The 23,699-nt window shown below is 39.6% G+C and overlaps 1 protein-coding gene across 3 annotated transcripts in view; it reads right to left on the bottom strand.

Annotated features, from left to right (window-relative positions):
• Positions 1-23,699, bottom strand: part of LRP1 (LDL receptor related protein 1) — a 336,417-nt gene that overhangs the window by 246,244 nt on the left and 66,474 nt on the right. For all 3 annotated transcript variants that reach the window (XM_034419253.3, XM_034419254.3, XM_034419255.3), the window contains one exon: positions 31-153. In XM_034419253.3, coding sequence (XP_034275144.2) covers positions 31-153 — 123 coding nt within the window. The remainder of the gene's footprint in view (positions 1-30; positions 154-23,699) is intronic.

The raw sequence follows: 23,699 nt of genomic DNA, 5'->3' as shown, positions 1-23,699 counted from the left end.
GGGAAAAGAAGAGGAAGTAAAGATACATACATATGTCTGGTGATTCATCAGAGCCATCTGGACAGTCCTTCTCTCCATCACATCTCCAGCCCTTGGATATACATGTGATCTGATCTTTACATGCAAATTGTTTGGGGCTACATGTCTTCGGTGCTGGGGAAAGAAAGGCAAGAAAAAAAGAAAGCATAAAAAAATTAGATTCTTCTGTAAAACATAGAGGTCATTTCCAGCCTTATGATTCTATGTTCTGTGTCCCTGACAATAATTTCAAAGGCTGGCTACTTAAAAAGCCACCAATTTTGACAGTGCCATTGGGCTCATACATATTCATGATACTTCAGGAAAGAGCACTCTTAAAATGAAAGGTATTCATCAGAGCAAAGCAGGAGCAAAAATACCGATCAGATTTTAAACATCATTTAATTTGAATAAATCTCTCAGGAATTCACAATTTATACATGAAAGGCTTAAATAAAGACACAAACCAGGAACCATGGTTTTAAATTATGTAGTCTTTGCACTGGAAAAGCTGTAAGAATCTCAAGTCTGACTTTTTACAAAAGCTACCATGGTGATTCAGGGGATCCTACTAAAATTACACCTTAAGAATGCAGACTGTAGGGGAGGGGGAGTCCACATTTCAAATCTGATTTTAATATTTTTATTTTATTTATTTATTTGTCAAGCATATATAAGATAACAGGTAAAAGTATAAACATAATTTGAATACATGAAAAGAGTAAGAATAAAAGGGAATATTAGGACAGGGACGGTAGGCACGCTGATGCGCTTATGCATGCCCCTTAACAGACCTCTTAGGAATGGGGTGAGGTCAACAGTAGACAGTCTTAGGTTAAAGTTTTGGGGGTTTGGGGAAGAAACCACTGAGTCAGGTAGTGCATTCCAGGCATTGACCACTCTGTTACTGAAGTCATATTTTCTGCAATCAAGTTTGGAGCGGTTTACCTTGAGTTTGCATCTATTATTTGCTCGTGTATTGTTGTGGTTGAAGCTGAAGTAGTCATTGATAGGTAGGACATTGTGGCAGATAATTTTATGTACTACACTTAGATCAGACCAAAGTCGGCGTAATTCTAAATTGTCTAAGCCCAAAATTTGAAGTCTGGTGGCATAAGGTATTTTATTGCGGGTAGAGGAATGGAGGACTCTTCTCGTAAAATATCTCTGGACTCTTTCAATTGTATTTATGTCCGATATGCAGTGTGGGTTCAAGACAGATGAGCTGTATTCGAGAATTGGCCTAGCAAATGTTTTGTATGCTCTAGTTAGTAGTACAATATTACCAGAGAAGAAGCTACGCAAGATTAGGTTAACAACTCTTAATCCCTTTTTGGCAATGTTGTTACAATGGGCTTTGGCACTTAGATCTTTTTGGAATCGAGTACTCCAAGGTCCTTGACAGAATGAGGATCATCTACAAGGTCATGTCCATTTAATTTGTATTTTATGTTTTGATTTTTTTTGCCAATATGCAAGACAGAGCATTTGTTGGTTGAGATTTGAAGCTGCCACTTGTTAGACCAATCTGACAAATAGTCAAGGTCTTTTTGAAGGGAAGTTGCATTGTCGGTGGTGTTGAATAGTTTACCATCATCAGCGAAGAGAACGCAGTTGCTTTTAATATGATTGCAAAGGTCATTTATGTAAAGTATGAAGAGTGTTGGACCTAAAACACTGACTTGGGGAACACCACTATTAACAGGTACAGGATTTGATAGATTTGATAGCCTTAAGGCCAGCCATTATTCACTTTGACTCAGCCAGAGGATGGTCATATGGGCCTACCTCACAAAATTATTTAAATAATTACAAAAATGATGAATCAGAAGCATGCTGAATGCTTTATTCTGAAAAAGTTATACATAAGTCAAGCCTGTAGCCTATACTTTTACAATCCAGGCAGGTAAATAAAGAGTTAACAAATGGCACATCCCAAGAGAAGATGAACCAACTCTGTTAATTTAGAAGCTGTAAATACAGATAGCCACTTCGGTCAACTTGCAAACTTTCTACCTCGTTGTATGTACCATTCTTCTAGCATGGCCTTCCCCAATCTGTCAACACTCATGTGTGCTAAATTCCCTGGAACTGCACTCTCAGCATATACAGAAGGCAACAGGTTGGGGAAGACACAGAAGTTAATATCTGTAGGATCACATCTGTACCCCAGTTGGAATCACTCATTCCAGAAGAAACTCTGGGCTGCTCCCAGTTTCTGTGAAGTGAAGGAGGATGAAGCCAGGAGACACTGTTTTTGGTTATACCTCCAATCTAACCGAATGGCCTTCCTCAGAAGTCAGGCTCATTCTGGAAAATGATAATGACTGAGTTCTTCCAAAGAGTATATAAATAGATCAGCCCTTGGAAGTAGACCATGTCAGGAAGCAGGCCTCCCAAGGTGGAGCTCTACCTCATTAATCTGGTCTACAACAACATCATTCTGAAAACCTGATAACATTGCTCCTTCTCCCCCTCTTATATTGACAATCAAGGTAAGCAACTTTGAGTTTTTCCTTAGGCTGTCCTATTTTTTAGGCTCCAGTTTTACTAGCAGTCTTCATATATATTTTATCCAAGGTCATCAGTGTACACCTTTTCACTTGGTAGTTAATGACTTCACTACTGGGTTATTACGAACAAATTATTGCTCCTCTGCAGAGCTGGCTGATGGTAACTCTGCCACTTCCACTACTATTACTGATTAAGGTAGTAAATTTATTTCTAAAGCAATTTGCTTTATTACCATGGATATATGTTGGTCTACTATAATGAATATTTTCATTGTTTGGTCTTGCTATTTATCATTCTGACAAATTCGGCATTATACAAATGTAATAATTAAACAAATCAACAGCTCATTCATTCCAGACTTGCTGTGAGACGTACTACAAGAAGGGTGGAGATTGATGGGTTAAGAGGCCCAGGCAACATAGCTGTTAGAAAAGATGGTACATTTTTAAAAAAATCACTCTGCTGCATAGTTAGCTTCCTAAAGCCATGCATGCCTTCCGAGCAGTCTCTTTTTCTCATTCTTTAAGCTGCTATATTTCATATCAACTTCCATCTCAACAAAACACCAGCAGTAATAGACCAGCTTGGAGGGCCAGCAACAGACCTAGAATTACAAAGCTTCTTTCAAATAGATGCTTAGCTGCATCTATTGAATTTCCATACGATTGAATTTCCATGCTTGTGCATGCACTGGCTTCTCTGATGACCATCAATTAGTTATTTCAGGCCAAAACAAGGCAACAAACCCAATGCAAATTGAAAAGGGAAATGTGTGACAAGGTAAGGGACAAGAAAACCAAATAGAAAGAATGGGAAGTTGGGGTGACAATGGGGGGGGGGAATAGAAATTGTATTGGATAATACAGAGGTTTATGACCCCTGGGTTGTGACTCGGCACTGGTCTGTGGCCCACCAGGGACTGGCCGGGCAGTTGAGTAAAGCCCCATCCACGCATGCATGGGATCCAAGCAGTGAGTGAAACCCCGCCCCTCCCAGTCCGCAGAAAAAACTGCCCTCCACAGAATTGGTCCTTGGCACCCAAAAGGTTGGGGGAGAACTGAGCTAATAGATAGCATGTGTCCGTGGACAAACGCACCACCTACAAATGTGATAAAGACTATCTCAAGGGACAGTGATTCTTTCAATTAAAAATAATTCTTTCTTTCCTTCTGGGATTCTTAAAGAGACAAAACAAGGGAAAAATTGTGTGACATGGTGATGATCTTACAAGAGCAAGGAAAAGAGCATGGGATAAACTCTGGCCTTGTTCACTGCAAACCAGCATAGGGTTCCCTAAGAGATTACCTCTGATGTGAATAAGCCCTGGATGGGAAAACAGTGCTTGCCTGCTTTTGCTGCAAGCAAGTTTCTGATGCAATTATTTCTGCATGGAACAGTTGCTTTCTGCAAACGAAGCATACGTTTGGCTAAAGGTTGTCTTTCAGAAAGCTGTCCATCCCCTCTAACCGTTTGCCCTTTGAAAAAGAAAAATTCTTTCCAAATGAAGAGGTAAAACAGCAGGCAAGCATTAAGAATGTTTTTCACATAATTCTGTTTCATTCAATACTAAATTCCAATAAGTAATGAGTTCTGTTAGGAGACCATTCTCAAAGAAAGCTCTCAGCCATCCTGATAAAGGCAGTGATTGGAAGGAAGCTGAAAGAGAAGGCCATTGACTCTTTATCCCAGAGAAAGATTTGAGGCAAGAGTGATGTCTAGCCAGAGAATGAGAAGTTAAGATTCTTACACACATAGCTACTCTGTGTAAAACACTTCTTGCTGCTTGTCCAGGCAGAGCAGGAAAGAAAGCTAGCAACACATTAAACAACTGAGTTTTCCAGGCACCTAGTTTGGCCAGGCCAGGGGTCAGCAACCTGCAGCTCTGTAGCCGCATGTGACTCTTTCACCTCTCTGCTGCGGCTCCCTGTCACTCATAATAGGCGTCACAACCGCCAATGTGCGACACCCGCCGACACGCGATTATTGAGCTTTTCAACCCTCGGTAGGCCAACCATGGATAAATCCAAGAAAAGAAACGTTTCAGAAGAAAACAGAACATTTAATTCAACTACATATGCTAGTTTTATGGCCGCTCAAGAAATAGTCAGGCACAGGAAGGGTTTTGTGGCTCCCGGTGTTTTCTTTTCTGTGGGAAATGGGTCCAAATGGCTCTTCGAGTGTTTAAGGTTGCAGACCCCTGGTCCAGGCTGAGTGGGAAAAACAATGTTTTTTTGGCTTAATGTTGAGCTGCAACAATTACATTTAAAGAAATTGTAGCTCTAATTATATTGGAACTACTTGAAGTTAAGGACCTAATTAATAACTTATATTGATTTCCTTAACATAACAATAATCCTTAACATAACAAAATCTGCAATATTGTGATTGATGGATCCAAATTTATCCCACATTTCTATGTGTGGGGTACACCTATTTAATTCATAAGGACTGGGTATTACGGGCAGTCCTTGACTTACGACAGTTCGTTTAATGACCATTCAGTTACAACGGCATTGAAAAAAGTGACTTATGACCCATTTTTCACACTTACGGCCATCGCGCCATCCCCATGGTCACATGATCAAAATTCAGAAGCTTGGCAACTGACTCGTATTTATGACGGTTGTAGTATCCAGGGGTCATGTGATCATCTTTTGCAACCCTTCTGATAAGCAAAGTCAATGGGAAAGCCAGATTCACTTAACCACTGTGTTACTAATTTAACAACTGCAGTGATTCACTTAAGAACTGTGGCAAGAAAGGTTGTAAATGGAGCAAAACTCATTTAACAAATTTCTCAATTAACAACATAAATTCTGGACTCAGTTATGATCGTAAGTTTAGTTTAGTTTATTTGATTTGTAAGTCAAGGACTATCTGTAGTTCCCTGCTACCTAACTTACAACCTTCATAATTAAATCAAGAATGGGACAAATAGCAGAACAAATTTTGGGCTCAATTGTGCTAGTAAGTCGAACACTACCTGTACTTGAATCCTACTTGAAGCACGTGTATGACCAGTGAGATTAGGCATAATCTGTGAACCATACTAAAAATTATTAAAGAGGGTGGTTAGATCAGGAGGGGAAAAATCCTCTTTAAGTACTTTTGCCATTCATATTTTGCCATTCACACTTAAGCAGAAATAACTTGCTATCCCCTCTTCAGTTTCCTGAGTAAATCAAAACCAAACAAAACCAAAGTTATAGTTAATTATAATTACATTTTTTCTGCTACTCTTACATTAAAAAGACCCTAATGTATTCCTCGAGGATTTCAATTTTACTTCAATTATATTATTCAGGGCAGATTCCTGAATTTGTGATAATCAAAGTAATGAGAAAGCTCTATTTTATTGGAAACTTTAGTGGAGTCATGGTTGGAGAATCCTGTTCTTACTGGAACTGTTGTGAATCCTCAGCATATCTTTCCTGAAATATTCATTAGTGCATTATCAGAACTAGTGATTGCCTACTTTAAACACACTCCTGGCTGGAGGGGACCTTAAGGCATCCAGGGTTAATGTCCTCTTCCTAACTTGCAGATATCATCGTACCTCTGTCACTATGTATTACTTCAAGCAGTCAGCTCCTCTTCCCCCTACACATACAACTTGCAAACACATAAATGCCTATAAACATATGGTATCAATGTAAAATGTGATGAAGTTTCATATTTCATGCCTGCATTAATACCAGCTTCAATCGTATCATACAGAGGTTCTGAAACTGTATTTCAAGCTCAAACAGGGTACTACAAAGAATTCAGATCTGATAATGTTATGTACACTACTAATAAATACCCCTTTCCAAAAACAAATTTTGTTTGCTTTGTTTCTGCCATGGTAGAGTCCAGATTCTTTGACAGACTGATTGGTAAGATAAGAGATGTAAAAGTTGAGAACACCTTAAATAGAACATTCATGTTCGAACAAAGGACCAAAGGCTGGAGAGAAATAATAGTTGACATCATATGTTCCTCGAGGACTACAGCTAATTATTGACTGGTAAATGACCTAGACAGGCCTTGACTCAATCCAACAAGCCACCAATAAACCTCAGGAAACTCACAATGGTTCTCTGTTGCCCCTCTTCAGTATCTAATCCATTAGAAGTGCCCTTGTATTTCAACTGAACATCAAATGTTCTAAGGTTCGCAGAAAAAACTGTATCCCTGTCTCCAGTCTGCACTGCTTAAATGAGATAAAAGATTCAAGGATATAATATATAGGCAGCCAGAGATTTTTTAGGATATTTATGGTCCTGCTTGGTAAGCAAGCCATTAATTCACACTCGGTCTCTTGCACCTTTTCAGTCAATTTGTCGGGAAGATTCCTAAATGGTACAGTTGCTTTCTGCTAATTGCTGCCCATCTTCTATGCCTCTGAGCTTTGCCAAATCACATGCATATAAAATAAATGGCCATCAAAACCTCAAAGTCAATACCATTAACCCTAAGGGGCTCTGACACTAAAGCAATAAGAATGAAAAAGAGCAATAAGAATGAAAAAGTATCACAGCGTCCAAAGAATGAATGGATTTGGAAAAGGACAGCGGGCCGGGGGGGGGGGGGGGGGAGGCTATTTTTTTTTAAGACTCACACATTCCTGTAATCCTGAATCTAAAAGCACCAGGAATGAAACTGACAGATTCAATCATTCAAAGCATTATTGGTAGAAGGGTTCCCCCAAGCATCCTTAAAGGTAAAGGTAAAGGTTCCCCTCGCAAATATGTGCTAGTCGTTCCCGACTCTAGGGGGTGGTGCTCATCTGTTTCAAAGCCGAAGAGCCAGCACTGTCCAGAGATGTCTCCATGGTCATGTGGCTGGCATGACTAAATGCCAAAGGAACATGGAAAGCTGTTACCTTCCCACCAAAGGTAGTCCCTATTTTTTCTACTTGCATTTTTTACATGCTTTCGAACTGCTAGGTTGGCAGAAGCTGGGACAAGTAACAGGAGCTCACCCCGTTATGCGGCACTAGGGATTTGAACCGCTGACCTTTCAATCAACAAGCTCAGCGTCTTAGCCACTGAGCCACCGTGTCCCTTTTTTAAACATATTAAAACAAATATATCAGATTAAAACAAATATATCACATCAAAGCCAAGGTAGTAACAATCCCCAGGTTTTTTTTAGTGGGAACCCTTTCCAACTGAGAAGCACTATCTCAGTTTATGAATGTTACAAAATCCCACTATTTCCCAGCCTTTGCTTATGTTGGAATTTTATCTTGCTTTTCATCCTGGAACATATGGGACAGTACAGAGCTGTCCCTCTTCCAATTTTTCCACACAAAAATCACCCTGTGAGGTAAGTTGGGCTGAGGGACAGTTATTGGCTCAAAGACACCCAGATATAAGTTTATAGCTGAGAGTAAGTAGACTTGGATTATTAACTTCTAGTTCAGAGTCTTAATCTCAAAAGCACCAGCTGAATCAAGCTACAGATGGCCAGTAGCCATACATTTTGGGAAATCCTTATGCTAACAATTGCCTTGTCTCTTTCCGGTCATATTTACCTGACCCACTAGAGCAGGGAGGCAAAGAATGTTGTGGGTCCTGTCCCCGAAGGAGATACATCTGGTGGGACCCAGAAGAAGGGCCTTCTCCGTGGTGGCTCCATGTCTCTGGAACATCATCCCCCTGGAAATTAGACTGGCCCCCACTCTAACACTCTTCCGGAAGACACTGAATATGTGGTTCTGCCAGCGGGTCTGGGGAACCAGGAGAGGGATGGAGCCCATTAAATGACTAGTATGAATGTGTGAGCTTAAATGGTCTCCGGTGGATGATACAGGACAAGAAGGCCTGGAGGAAAGTTGTCCATGGGGTCGCAATGGGTCAGACACGACTTCGCAACTAACAACAACAACAACAACAAATGAATGTGTGGTTAGGGTTAGGGTTTATGTGGTGTTTTTATATCCTTGTAAGCCACCTTGAGTCGCCATGTGCAAGTAGGCAGCAATATAAATAAATAAATAAATTCTTAAAGAGACAATGCCTAATGCCAAGCAGCTTGTAGAAAAATGAAAGTTTTGAACCAATGCCTACAACAGCATACACAGTAACTGCAGATCTGTTCAAGAAAGTCATAGCACTCCCAAAGTTTGAGTTTGTTCTGCTGTTATGACAGAAATGGTTTAACAAGACTATCCTATTGCTGACCCCTGGGACCTGCCACTCAGACACAAAAGGCATTTCGTTCCCCACCACTGGCATTCTCCTTTCTCCTGAACATAAATCTTTCCCTGACAACCTTGTCAAAAGGCTTCTGGAGAATCCCAAGCCTTGCCCTGGATTTACAGAGTCTGTCACGGAAGAGATATATCTTCCGAAGGTCTCCAAAGCAAAATCTCCAGCCAAATAACAACATGGGGACTGAAGGCCTTCTGTTTCTAAAAAAATACAAGAGCTTCCTTGCTTACCCTACCTTTCAGGACTCATACGCTCCTAACACTACTGTTTCCACATGCATCTGTTCCCAGATTGTCTATTCAGGCTGCAAGTCAACCTACTTTTTGATCCTTTTCCAAACGGAGATAGAAGGCACTGAAAGTAGCATTTTCTTCTTGCTGAAAAAGTATATGATCTTCCAGAAAACAAATTTAATTATTCGGGAGACAAACTCTGAACAAAGTTCAGACATCCTTATTGCCTGTTATCAACGTGCAAAGCTTCCATCACAATATTTTCTCCAATCTCTGTGGAGACTGAACAAAACAGAACAGAATATTGGAATGAATAGAATGGAATGGAATGGAATACTGGAATGGAACAGAACAGAACATTGGAATGGAATGGGGATAGGATAGGATGGGATGGGATGGGATGGGATGGGATGGGATGGGATGGGATGGGATGGGATGGGATGGGATGGGATGGGATGGGATAGGATAGGATAGGATAGGATAGGATAGGATAGGATAGGATAGGATAGGATAGGATAGGATAGGATAGGATAGGATAGGATAGGATAGAATATAGAATACAGAATACAGAATACAGAATACAGAATATTGGATTAGATTAGATTAGATTAGATTGGAACGGAACGGAACAAACTGTAAATCTCTTCTAGCAAATACACTTCTAGAAAAAATAACGGAGGAGGAGGAGGAGGAGGAGGAGGAGGAGGAGGAGGAGGAGGAGGAGGAGGAGGAGGAGGAGGAGGAGGAGGAAGAAAGATGAGGAAAGAATCTGTAATAAATAAGCTGGTCCCAGAATAAATAACTGTTCTCCAAAATAGCTATACAGGTAGTCCTCGACTTACGACCACAATTGAGCCCAACATTTCGGAGGACTGGATTATATAGTGATATGTCTCATTTCCCCAGCTCAAGAGTGTCCTGATCCATCTTAAAAGGAAATATAGCTTTCACTTTAAAAAAAAAAAAAGGGTTGTAGACCTGGATTCCTAGAAAGTAGCAAGATTATTTCCAAGAACCACACTATTATGCTAATGAATGAAGGCTTAAGGGCCAGTTTAATGATCTGTCTGCTTTCATTCTGCGGAGGACTGAAACATATGCAGGGCTGGAAGCAGGAAAACAGTTATAAATAATAATGACATTATCCTGCTAGCAGAAACATGCTAGAAGAAAAACCAGACCTCAGGGGGATATCCATCCAATCCCTGATCAGCATTCTTAAGCAGTTACAGTACTAAGAAGGTTGTGTCGTATTATTTTCCTCAAAGATATACACTGTTCCTCGTGAATAGGCGGTCACAGGATTCATCTTCAAATAATTAACATGAGATTTTTCGTATCAAGAGGATTCAATTTGTAGCCAACAAAGCCGCTTGCGTACAAGTATAGTTGCATTAGTATCTGAAAATGAGTAGTTTGAGATCCTGAGACACAATCCAGGCATAGAATATATGCCCCTACACCAGATATTCACTAAACATAAAGCAAACTGCTCACTTGAGGATGAAGAGCAGGAAACAGAAGTTCCAAGTATTTATATCAAGCCTGACTTTTATTACTGAATACTATGTTATGTCCAGCAATGAGGATGGTTCTAATATATTTGCTTCCTTGTTATGGCTCGGAGAGGAGAAGACAAATATAATATAAAAAGAAATTTCGAAGTAGATAACCTTTACATTGGATGTAATTGCCTTCCAACTCCATCATTTGCAATAAATGCAAATGCAAAGCAAGCCCTGTCAGTCTTCATTTTTCTCCCAAAATGCCTCTTTTAAAAAAATTTAGCAGCTATATATATGCTTATATATTTGCATATTATCATTTCTTCTACCTAGCTTTTGTAAATATACCATGTTTCCCCAAAAATAAGACCCTGTCTTATATTTTTTAACCCCAAAATAAGTGCTTGGCCTTATTTTCAGGGAGGTCTTATTATTTTGGGGCTCCTCTTTTCCGTCTTACCTGATTTCCAGCTCTGCATTTAAATATTTTTGGGGAGGGCTTATTTTTTGGGGGAGGCTTATTTTAGCACATGCGCTCAAAAGCCCGATTGGGCTTATTATCAGAGGATGTCTTATTTTCGGGAAAACAGGGTACATAACTTCTGAACATTTGCCAACATGTTCCATAGATTCAGGGAAAGGAGAGGAAAACAGATCATCAACAAATCACATGTCCTCGTGCAAGATGGTTAAGTGACAGTGTGCAAGTTTATGTAATGGGCTGTGTCTTTAATTTAACAGTGGGTTGTTTCCATATTTTGCTCCCAAACGGTGTCTGGTAGTACAGAGTGGAAAAAAGGACGATGGCTGGATTCAACAGGGGCCTTTCTTACCTTCTGTGAAATGAGTAGGTCTGTGCAAAGCACACTGGGGGTCTCAAAAGGTTAAAACAAGGGCATCTGCCAGAAGATTCTGGGTGCCAATTTTCTCTGGAAATCCCTATGCCTTCAGAAACAATTCTGCTGGGCCACACCTGACAAGTTTTCAAAGCAGTTGTGCCCAGCTCTGGAGGACACTGAAGCTTTTAATGTTAGGGAGGAATGCTTTCTTTATGTGATACCTTTTCCAAGGTGTCCCTTTCAAAACCCTTGTGTGGACCTGGAAATGATTTTGCAACTATCATAGACATTTGTAACACTTTTTAAATTCAAAATAAAATCTATGGAGTGCAAACTAAAGTTATTCTTATGAATGAAAAATGCCCCTCAGTATTGTGGTCTTTCCACATTTTAGGCCAGGGGTGTCAAACTCGATTTGATTGAGGGCCGCATCAGGGTTGTGTTTGACATCGGGGGGAGGGGGCTGGGAGGCGTGGCCAGCTCATCACTCATCGAGGCGCCATTTCTGGCCATGATAGCTTCCTACAACCCTCTGCCAGCTAAAATGGAGTCCAGGGAGGCATGTGCAGCCCACCCAGGATCTATTTTCGACCGTGACAGCCTCCTGCAGCTCTCAGCCAATGAAAAGGGAGTCCGGGTGGGCTGCTTATGTCTCCCTGAACTCCATTTTCGCTGGCAGAGACACTGCGAGCCGGTCTTTCATTGTTTCCAGGGTAGCCAGGTCTAAGTACCCCGCAGGCCGGATCCGGCCTGCAGGCTTTGAGTTTGACACCCCTGTTTAAGGCAATTGGAAATATTTCTATGCATTTCTGTATTTCAGAAGGAAGAGGTTACCTAGATACAAAAGTCGGAGTATAAAATTTACACTAGCTCATAGGCATTTAAATCTCCCAGCTGCTTTCTATGCTGTCCTGCCCGAGCATCATTTCCAGATATGTTCAAAGATTCAACAAAATATACTTATTTTAGTTTTAAAAAAAAACAAAAAACCTTACATAACTCTCTCATTTTCAAAATATAGCAGAAAGCATTTACAAAATAAATATGATACCATGCCTAAGATACTAAGATGTTAAAGAGGGAAGTGTCTTTAACAGTCTAGTCCAGGATGAATTGAGATTTTGGCTCTTAATCTTTTTTTTTAAAAAAAAGGTTAAGTAAAAGCAGATGCAGCTCCAGCATTCTTCTGTAGAGAATGAGCAGCGCTAGCACTTTGAAAAAGGAAGAAAGAGCCCTTCATGCTGGTCATAAAGTCCAGTTCAAATCAGCAGGGTACAGCTGCAAGGCCTTCCATTTTCAAACGTTCCCTCTTTAGTATTTGGGAAGTTCGGGCGCCAATTTGCTAAAAATAAAAGGCAAAGCAGCTCTTCCGGCAGAAAAGAAAGAATCTCCCTCTTTCTTAATCTTGCATTCTCCTCTTTCCTCTTAGTTAAACTGCTGAATATGATCTGGTTGGCGGTTTTTTTATGCAATTCAGATATACATAAAGGAGGATTAATTCCAAGCTTTTAAAAAAAAGCCCTCAAAAGCTCTATAAATTAAGCCCAGCAGTTTTCAACTTGGCTTTCCCTTTTCATACATACAGAAATTTTCCTAAAATTGAAATAACTTTTTTTCTTTTGATGTATTAAACTACTATCCCCCCTTTTCTCCAGCAGCACAAAACAGTGTATATGGCACTCCCATTTCCCATTTTTTGTCACAACAACTGCATAAGGTACACTGGTTTGAGAGAGAGAGTGACTTGACCCAAGTCAGCCACTGAGTTGCCATGGCTAAAGACAGGCCCAAATCCAGACCTTCCCAGTTCTAATCTAACATACTCACTATATAATTGTGCTGTATAATTATTCCCATCACAGCCCAGGGCAGATAGTCTATGACTTACAATAGTTCATTTAGTGATGTTCAAAGTCACAACAGCACTGAAAAAAGTGGCTTATGACCATTTTTCACACTTATGACCATTGCAGCATCCCCACTGATCACACGCACACACTCCGTGATCAAAATTCAGATGCTTGGCAATTCACTCATATTTTGACAGTTCAAATGTCCCAGAGTCATGTGACTCTTCTGACAAGCAAAGTCAATGGGGAAGTCAGTTTCACTTAACAACTTCGTTACTAATTTAACAATTGTGGTGATTCACTTGACTGTGACAAGAAAGGTCATAAAATGGGGCATTCACTTAACAAATGTTTCACTTAAGAACAGAAATTTTGGGCTCAATTTTAGTCATAATTCGAGGACTACCTGTATACCTGATAGCAGCCTTAATACTTAGACTTCCTATAATATATAAAACCATCAGAAAAAAAGAGAGGTGTGGGTGCATATAAGTAAACCACCCATTGGTCTGGCCTCGATCACAAATTTCTCACTTTTTTCTTTCTTAAGTATGTTCCTTAAACACAGCTAGTGAGATCACCCCCCCCCCAAAAAAAAAAAAATCAAACCAAATATGACTTTTCAGCCACAACTGTGTAAGGCTGCAGTCTCTAACAAGACTCAACTGTGCCTGCCCATGAAATGTATTTGACTCATTTCAAAGCATCTCTTGTGGATATTTGGATCTTGTAGCCCCTATGATCTGGCTAAAAATCCAACTGTCTGACACCTCTTGGCCATAATTCTTGAAGAGATGCTAACAAACCAAACCATAAAAACACAACAGGATGTTTGTTTCACCTTGGCAGATGGGCCTGAATGGGTGGCACTGGAAAAGCAATGGTCTGAGTCTTTAATTTAACAAGCTCAGAGTCAGTTTGCACAACACGGTAGTCAGTTTTACTCATGTAAACAATTGCTCAGAGTTCTAATTTATTGAACAGGCTCATATAAGATCAGGACTCCTCTTTCCTTTTTGGAAAAATACATGCTTGGACACATAAATTGTGCATTACACAATGTCTAAGTTTTCTTCCCTCTGTCACGTCAACCATTTGTTTTGTTTTCATAAAAAAATGTAGCAACCTGGTCAAGCAGGGCTAGGAGAGAAAAATGGTAGGCACCCTCCATTTTGCAGAGTTTCAATGCAAGCTTACGTACCTAATGGTCTTTCATTCAAGGACAGAAAAAAATTCTGATTTCCTGCATACCCCACCAAAAGAGAAAGGTAGCTTGGAGACAGTATTGTTTAAGTTTAAGGTAAATATCAGAAGGAAGGAGATCAAGATTATTTCTTCATTCTATCACTTGGGTCACTGAAGATGTCATTCTTATCAAAAATCAAATAAACGCAGAAGACAATATATAATCTGAGCTTTGGATTTTCCGGTTGACAGTCAAGAATTGCAAACTCACACAAGATTACTCTGTTTACAAAAGTGGACTAGTGTCTCATATGCCAGCATTTGATATATGTGAACTGCAGTGGTGGGTTTCAAAATTTTTTACAACTGGTTCTGTGGGTGTGGCTTGATGGGCATGGCATGGCTTGGTGGGCGTGGCAGGGGAAGGATACTGTAAAATCTCCATTTTAGCAATAGCAATAGCACTTAGACATATATACTGCTTCATTGTGTTTTATAGCTCTCTCTAAACTGTTTACAGAGTCTGCCTATTGCCGCCAACAATCTGGGTCCTCATTTTACCGACCTCGGAAGGATGGAAGGCTGAGTCAACCTTGAGCTGGTGAAAATCGAACTGCTGGCAATCAGCAGAATTAGCCAGCAATACTGCATTTTAATCACTGCGCCACCACGAGTTTTTTTAATTGCAACATTTGTCCTGGAGAATCCTCATCAGGCTCAGGGGAAAACATGGTAACTTCATAGCTATACTATTATCATTTATTTGCCAGGTTTATAGATGATTCATTTCAAATAAAACCATAAAAACTGATGTGCCCTCTTACAAAAGCAACCAGAATATATCAGAAACATGTCCCTCCTTTTTCATTGCCAAGTCAAGAGGACCTTTAGGCAGCAGAATAGTTAGGAAGAGACACACAGAAGTTGTTATCTCGTTCTGCTGCACTTTGCAGCTGATATTTCACAGAAGACTCTTATGGTTTCGCATTTATTTATGTATTTTTTGATTATAGGAAGACCAATAATAAAGGTTAGAACCATGTAGTTTCCCACTTCAGGGAAGGAAGGGGCTGTACCATACAATGAACTACCCAACCATTACACTATTTATAATCACAAAAGATTTCTTGGTATAAATTTTACCAAATTAAGTTTTTTTTCATTCATACAGAACCTTGAGATGGATCTTTTTCTAGACAGATTAGACTCAGCAGGATAAAGATCCTCCTGTTCGCTAGAAATGATGCAGCTAATTTTCTGTACAGCATGCCCTAGTTAATTTTTCCATAGCTTTTAATGGTGATGGACTTTAAAGACGACAAGCTAAAAAAGTCTGGTCACTCCACTACCCTTCACCTCCCAGAAAACCAAATCAATCAACCCTACAGTATATCTCCTGTCTTAGACAGCACGGGTTACCACCCCCAATTCTACTTCAGACCGCTCTGTATCTCACAAATTCTTTCTATTGTTAGCGATTTAACGTCCCGACTCAATTACTTTGTATACTCAATAAGGGAGCAAGATAACAGCGTTTGAAACAAACCTAGAAAAAAGCTGCTCTGCCCATCATCAAGGACAGCAGATGGAAGGACACCCACTAGCGCGACACAATTAACTGCAAAATATTTCTGTGGAAGCCTGAAATTAATATATATCATATGATTAGCTGATTTTAGGACGTTGTTTAAAATTTCAGTTATACTTGGTGTTCTTTGAAGCTGTGGTTATGTTTTATGTAATTGTACAATAGAATTAATATTTAATAAGGCATGGCTTAAGCACACTCGTTCCATGATTTTTTAATTATCTTGAAAGATCAATGTCTGATGTCCTGAAATACATTCGGAGGCTTGGTTTTGACTCAGCTCTATTCCTTTTTTTCTTCTTCTTCTTTCCTTTCTCCTCCATCACAACGTGATCATATATGAGCCTTCATAGATTTAAACTCCCAAAATACGTCACTGGGGTTTTAAACGGTTGCCAGAAAATAGAAGAGGCTGTGGAGAAAGAACTGGAGCCCGTAATCACATCCACAAGTGCAGCTTTTTTTTTTTTTACACTATTATTAAATTCCACTATTATTAAATTACTTTCCCTCCTAGTACAGGAGATCCAGGCAATGTTCTGATGAACCAGAATATGCAGCATCTAAGAGTTATTCATCTGATCTATTTCTTGGATAGGAAACTTATGGCAGCTTTATAACAAACATAGGTTGACAACAGATAGAGCAGGGAACACATGCAATACCACCCAGAGACGATAGGTCATTTTTCTCTAAATTGTTACTCTTAAACACTGACCACAAGTTACAGCTCAAGAAAAATGCAACCTATCTTCATCTGGTGCCCTCCCAGTGTGTGCCCTCCTGTGTTACTTATCCCATTAGTGTTCCCAAGCAGTACCAATACTGGTAGTGGTGATAGCAGATAGTCTAACATGTTTCCCCGAAAATAAGCCCGGCTGTGCATACGTTTTTCGGAATGAACTGCCCCCAGAAATGCGTAAGATCTCCGACCTCCATATATTTCGCTGTGTCCTCAAAACCTTGTTGTTCCGCCAGGCCGGGCTATCAATGTAAAGATTTTAACTGGTTTTAAATGTGGGATTTTAAATTTGGGGATTTTTTATAATTGAGCCAATTATTTAATAATTTTAATTATTTTTAAATTTTGTTTGTCTTTGTGCTTTTAATTAGGCTGTACACCGCCCTGAGTCCTTCGGGAAAAGGGCGGTATAGAAATAAAATTATTATTATTATTATTATTATTATTATTATTATTATTATTATTATTATTGTTGTTATTATTATTATTATTATTATTATCATCATCATCATCATCATCATCATCATCATTTTCGGGGAGGGCTTATTTTCGGGGAGGGCTTATTTTGGGCGGAGGGCTTATTTTCAGAGGAGGGTTTGTTTTAGGGCGAAGGCTTATCATCAGGCTTATATGTCTTATTTTCGGGAAAACACGGTACTACGTCAGGAGGAGTCCAGAGAAAAAGAAATACTGCCCTCTCCACACAACTCACATAGGACGGAGTTGTCCCAAAGGGTGCTTTTTCAAAAGGCAACTGGGTTTCTTTGTTTTCCTTGAAGACATTTCGCTTCTCATCCAAGAAAATTCTTCAGTTCTTGGATGAGAAGCAAAACAACCATGGCTTGGATGATGGAGAATCTCCATAGAGATAGTATGGAGTTATCATTCAAAGAAAGAATTGAGGAGTTTGATTACATACATTCTGCCACTCCACTTCATTAAGAAACACAAGATAGTTCCAAAATGCAAAGATATCATTTTAATACTGTCCACTAGTCAACGAACTAGGACAGAACTAGAGCTTTTTATCAGGTTCGCCTGATACGCCAGTTGCGCCCCTTTCTGGATCGGGACTCCCTACGCACAGTCACTCAAGCACTCGTCACCTCTCGTCTGGACTACTGTAACACTCTCTACATGGGGCTCCCCTTGGGGTGCACCTGGAGGCTCCAACTGGTGCAGAATGCGGCCGCGCGGGGGATTATGGGAGCGACTGGGCGCTCCCATGTGACTCCTCTCCTGCGCGAGCTGCATTGGCTTCCGGTGGACTTCCGGGTGCGCTTCAAGGTGTTGGTGATCACCTTTAAAGCGCTCCATGGCTTAGGGCCAGGGTACTTACGGGACCGCCTTCTGCCACCAATAGCCTCCCACTGGCCAGTTCGCTCCCACAGAGAGGGCCTCCTCAGGATGCCGTCAGCTAGACAATGCCGGCTGGCGACCCCCAGGAGGAGAGCCTTCTCTGTGGTGGCACCTACCCTTTGGAACAATCTACCCCCAGAGATACGAGTGATCTCCGACCTCCGGACCTTTCGTCGGGCCCTAAAAACTCATCTCTTTCAGTTAGCCGGTCTCTCTTGATTTTATGATTTTATGGTTGGTTTTAAATTTTGATACGGATTTTAAATTGACAATTTTAAACTATGGGCCAAATTTAATTATTTTAAATCTATTTTTAATCGTATTTATGTATAAATGTTTTTTATATTGGCTGTTCACCGCCCTGAGTCCGAAAGGAGAAGGGCGGTATAGAAATTTTAATAATAATAATAATAATAATAATAATAATAATAATAATAATAATAAAGACAGCTGTTAAATTTTATGTAGGGATCCTGATGAAAAAGTGGTGCAATTGAGGCAAATTGAGGTCAGCATCAGGCCTTATGGAAAGCAGAATATAGTTCTGTGCTGAGGTATAAAAACTGAGTCTCACATTGCAGTTCTCTCTCTGTGCTCCTTCTCCAACACAAACTTTTCCAACATGGGACACTCAGGATCTGTAGATACTACATCTCCTAAACTTCCTAGGCAGTGTGGTCATTGTAGGACTTCTAGACATTCAGGTCACAGAAGATTACCCTACAAAGCACCTAGGAATAACTTTATGATTAAAAAATACAAGTGTATTCAGACATGTAAAGACACACCAAATAACAGATTAAGGGGCCTTAGAGGTCTTCTAGTCCAACTCTCCCCCTCATTGGCTGAAACAGAAAACCCCACACCATTTCAAACAAATGGCTGTCCAATTTCTCTTTAAAAACCTCCAATAATGAAGCACCCACAACTTCTGGGACAAATCGTTCCACTGATTAACTGTTCTCACAGTCAGAAATTTCTCCTTAGTTCTAGGTTGCTTCTCTCCTGGGTTAATTTCCATCCATTGCTTATTGTCTTGCCTTTTGATGCTTTTAAAAATAAGGTAACCCCCTCCTCTTTGCTGCAGTCCTTTAGTGACACCACAATGAGGGCTGACAACATCTGCTTCCCCCCCCACACACACACCTTTGGTTCCTCACACTCTTTAACAATAAAACTTCAGGAGAAACATTTGGCCATGACTTTTGCAAAAAACTAAAGTCCTCTCACCCTTACCCAAGCACAGACTGAGAAATTTCAACTCTAGATTATACAAGCCAGTGCTATGGATCCATTTAACAGTAACAGAGTTGGAAGGGACCTTGGAGGCCATCTAATCCAACCCCCTGCTCACGCAGGAGACCTACACTAGGGATTCGAACTGCCGACCTTTCTGATAGACAAGTTCAGCATCTTAGCCACTGAGCCACCTGGCCAGGCAATTTGACAAGGGGGGAGGGCAGTGTCCCTTAAAGTGGCACCACCAAGGGATTAAATCCACTATAGAACCTATGGATCACAGCACTTTTTCCCCCAGCTCCATTGCATATCCATGGCATGAAAAGACTGCCCCTGCCAGAAGGTGAAAGAATTGTGCCTTTGGAAAGGAAACAGCACTGGCAATAAATATGGATAGGAATGAGGTGATTTGCAAAACAGATGTTTCTAGAGGAGGAAAAAAAAAAGAGAGAAATAAATCCACATGGCATTAATTATGGAATCCCCTTCCCCCTCTCCTTCAGTATGTGAATTCTTATGACCCTGCAAAAAGGAAAGAAAAAGGAGCCTTGGGGTTGGAACTTATCCCAAGTCTTGAGGCTTTAGAAAACTGAAATGAGAATTACATGATTCTAAGAGTTATTTTGCCATCTGAGTTATGCAAGAAATGACACAAATGCTTTATTTATCAGGAATGGGGGCCATCATCAGATTTATTTTTTTTTAAAGAAAGGTTCGTGGGGGTTGGAGCTCAGTTAGATCTGGAATATCATTTCAGAGTCCTTCCTAAGCCAAACTGCAACAATTTTAACAATTACCATATAATTTCTGAGTATAAACCTTGCCCAGAACTGAAATATTTTAGATTCCTCAGTTTCCAAGCTCAAAACTCTAGCTCTCTGGTTTGTTTGTTTTTCTTCTTCTTCTTTTTTGGCCCATCTTAATAGCTGAAAATGAAAGATGGGGAGTCATTCCAGAAATGTCTTGGGATTTTGCAATCCAGATGTGCTGAACTAACTCTCATAATTCTTAGGCCCAGTTATGTCTCTGGTTCAGGATCATGGGAGTTGAAGTCCAACAAACTATATCTGGAAAACATCAGGTTTGAGACATAAAGGGGAACTCGACTTCTGGTAAATGCATGGGCATTTGTGTGTGTAGTTTCTTGGCAATAATAAGAAAGCGATCTGCCATTAACCTTCTTCCTGGGTGTTTTTTTAAACTTTTAACCCGGTGGCTGATGCAAATGGTACAAACCATTCACATACATATTTCCTTCAAACACTATGAAAAGTAAAAAGAATATAAGTGATAGTCTGCTTACATTGGAATCTACCAAACAGGCTTTAAATCTATTCTGTAGAAACTGATGTTGTAAAATGCCCATAGTGCAGGACAAACAACTTGCTTGACTCTCTGGAATCACTCCTATATTTGAAGCTTACAAGCCACTCATTGGCTGGAACTCTATCACTGAATCCCAATATAATACTACTTTTTACTGTCCCAAAATCTTTTATCAAAACCATCTTGGTCATTGCTTAGTCTTTAGTATAGATATCTGGGTCCTATTTAATAACTGTATCACCTATATGCATATCTACTTAGAATAGTCCCTTTGAATCCAGCAATATTTGAGGAAGATGTTGATAAACCTAGGTATATACATATCCATGAAAACGTCACAGTGATAAAGCACATTCCTCTCCAATTTACTTCTGCCTCCATTTCATGCCTTTTCCCTACAGGCTATAAAATGTTAAATTATAAACTTTTCTCTTGTACTTTCTAAGTACACATATGAACGGCACTTCCTTAGTTCATAACCACTTAAAACTTAGATTTGGAATTCTCATTTATTTTTTTTAAAGACTGTATGTAAATACAATGAGTCCTTTAATGCTTTCTTCAAGAATTGACTATGCACAGAGAGGTTTCAGAAAAAGCTCAAATGTTAGATTTTTCTTTTTAAAGTATGTTGGTGCTTTCAGGAAAAAGATAGAAACCCAAAATAAGCAAACAAATAAATAAAGAGAAGAACATAAAACTAATGAGTTCTAATTCCCAGTCTATTTGAAAAAATATGCCTTGGAACTTCCAATGATGATAAGTTTTTTTTTTTTTTTTTTTTTAATGAATGAAAAGAATGAGGCAGATTTAAAAAACTACAAAACATGCAGAAGAAAAACCCAGACTCTGGCAGCAATCGAGTACTTCCAGAGACCTTCTATCTATACCAATTTCATATTTTCTTCTGAAATGGATTCATCCAACTACTTTTTAAAAAAAAAAAATAGGAGGGGGGGAGTAGGAAAAGGTTGGAAGGATTACAGATGGACAACCACATTATCCATCACTTTTCTCACAGTGTTCCATAAAAAAAGACAGAGTAGATACTACCTCACCTGGAAGCACACTTTCTCTTTCTGCTTCTATTTATCCAATTTTTAGCATGCACATCTATTTAAACTCAGGGATGGAAGGAGAGCAATCCTTCTGCCCCTGCTGGAACTCTCAGCGCCATTTAATACCATGGCTGTAATGCTGTCATCCTTTTGAATGAATCACCTGCAAGGGCTGAGAATCAAGGACACTGTTCCTATCCTTCCCAAGCAATTAGAGCAGGGGTGTCAAATTCACGTCATCATAGTGGCGTAACGTATTGGGATTTCTTTTCCCCTTTGCTAAACTGGGCATGGGCGGGGCTATCGTGTGATGCATTTTCATTGTTAGGTGCCCAAGGGTCTGACCTCTCCCCCATTTCTTTCTTTTTTTTTTTTAATCTACATAAAACCACTTGGAGAAATTGTCCATTAGCCATGTGGTAGAAGTATCCTGTTTATATTAAATTCAGCCTTCAAAGGAACAGCAAATAAAAGAGCCAGAATTGTATGATCTTTGATTTCAAAAACTAGGCCAGGGGAATGGTAAAATGTAAAGTTTCAGTGAGGCCAAAATAAATATAATGGAATATATAAGAGAAAACATGGACAATATATGAGCAAGTAAAACCAGAGACAGACAGATGGATATAGAAAATGACTAACTAGAACATTCTTTTACTTTTCGGAATGAATTAACTTTTATGGGAGCCTTTTAAGAGATGGTTGGAAAGCAGTAATACAAGGGAAAGTGCTCAAATTACTATGCAAAAACTGGATTGTATTAGTTGTGTAATACATATATACCAGGGGTGGGTTCTACTTACCTTTACTACTGTTTTGCATTGTGCCCGTACGTGAGCAAAGTGAGCGTGCATGCAAATTCTTCTGCGCATGCGCAGATCACTTATAATGACATCCGGATCAGTGGGTGGAGCCTCCCGCCAGTTTTACCACCAGTTCTATAGAACCGATCTGAACCAGGGGCAACCCACTACTCATACATACTTATGCATATGATACCATAAAGTGACAAAAGGCAATTTAATAAGCTCTTAAGTGTGAGATGAGAACCAGACATTTTTTTAAAAAATCTCATTTTTAATACCTTTAAACATATTTTGGATATTTGATTATTTTTTTAAGTAACTTTCCAACCTATTATTTTCCAATGTCAATCCTCTCTACTGTTCTCTCCTTTAGCACCCTTGAATGCACAGCATTTCTTTATTTTACTAGTAGAAAAGAACTGCAAGCATTTTTTGTTATTTCCTCTTTCTTCAACTCCAAGTCATAGGGCAATTATGAAGAAATTAGGGGGGGGGCGAAATATCAAGACTTCCTTTTAACCTTGAGTGAATGAACTTTATGATTCATTCATAGCTCATATGATCCCACTATGAATTCATCCCCCCAACTCAGGAGAGAGGTACAACTTTATCATTTAACTATATTTACATTCTTCCAAAGACTTTTCCCAATAATTCCATATCTGCTTGATTAAGTCAGAACTGTGGAATTGCCCTTTCACAGGGTACCTAATGTTACTGATCAAAACTTAGTTCTTCCATAAAAAGAGAATGAGTTTCATTTGAGATTAATAACATTTTGAATCCCATGAAATTCCATGAAGAAACATAACTGTAGCACCATCATTCAGATCAAACAACCCAGATAGAAGTCTAGAAGTGACACTGTTTATAATCCAACTGATGAATGCAACTTTTGAAATCCAAAGCATAGGTAGCTTCTGAGGACACAATCCACTGTTTAATGTCAAAACTGAATTATACAGTCTAGACTCTAGAGTTTAGACAATACCAGATTGATCCACCCTTCAGTCTGAAATTATCTAGCCAAGAAGAAATCCACTATGGAACTGTGTCAAAAGTTTAGCACAGCTTTCAATCCATGTTTTTGGTTCTTGCTTGATTATGAATGCAGGGTGTTATGTGGCTTTTTTCTGGTCACTTCCGCCTCAATAAAAAACATGTGGTATGTAACAACATATCTTCCCCAAGCTCAGAATTATGGCTTGTGCCTTAAAATACGCAATTCAAAAATGGGCAC

This window comes from Pantherophis guttatus, chromosome 2 (genome assembly GCF_059756535.1).
Source record: "Pantherophis guttatus breed Tessera chromosome 2, ASM5975653v1, whole genome shotgun sequence".
NCBI lineage: Eukaryota > Metazoa > Chordata > Lepidosauria > Squamata > Colubridae > Pantherophis > Pantherophis guttatus.
The sequence above is the reverse complement of the archived record's forward strand: the minus strand, read 5'-3'. Positions and strand labels throughout refer to the sequence as shown.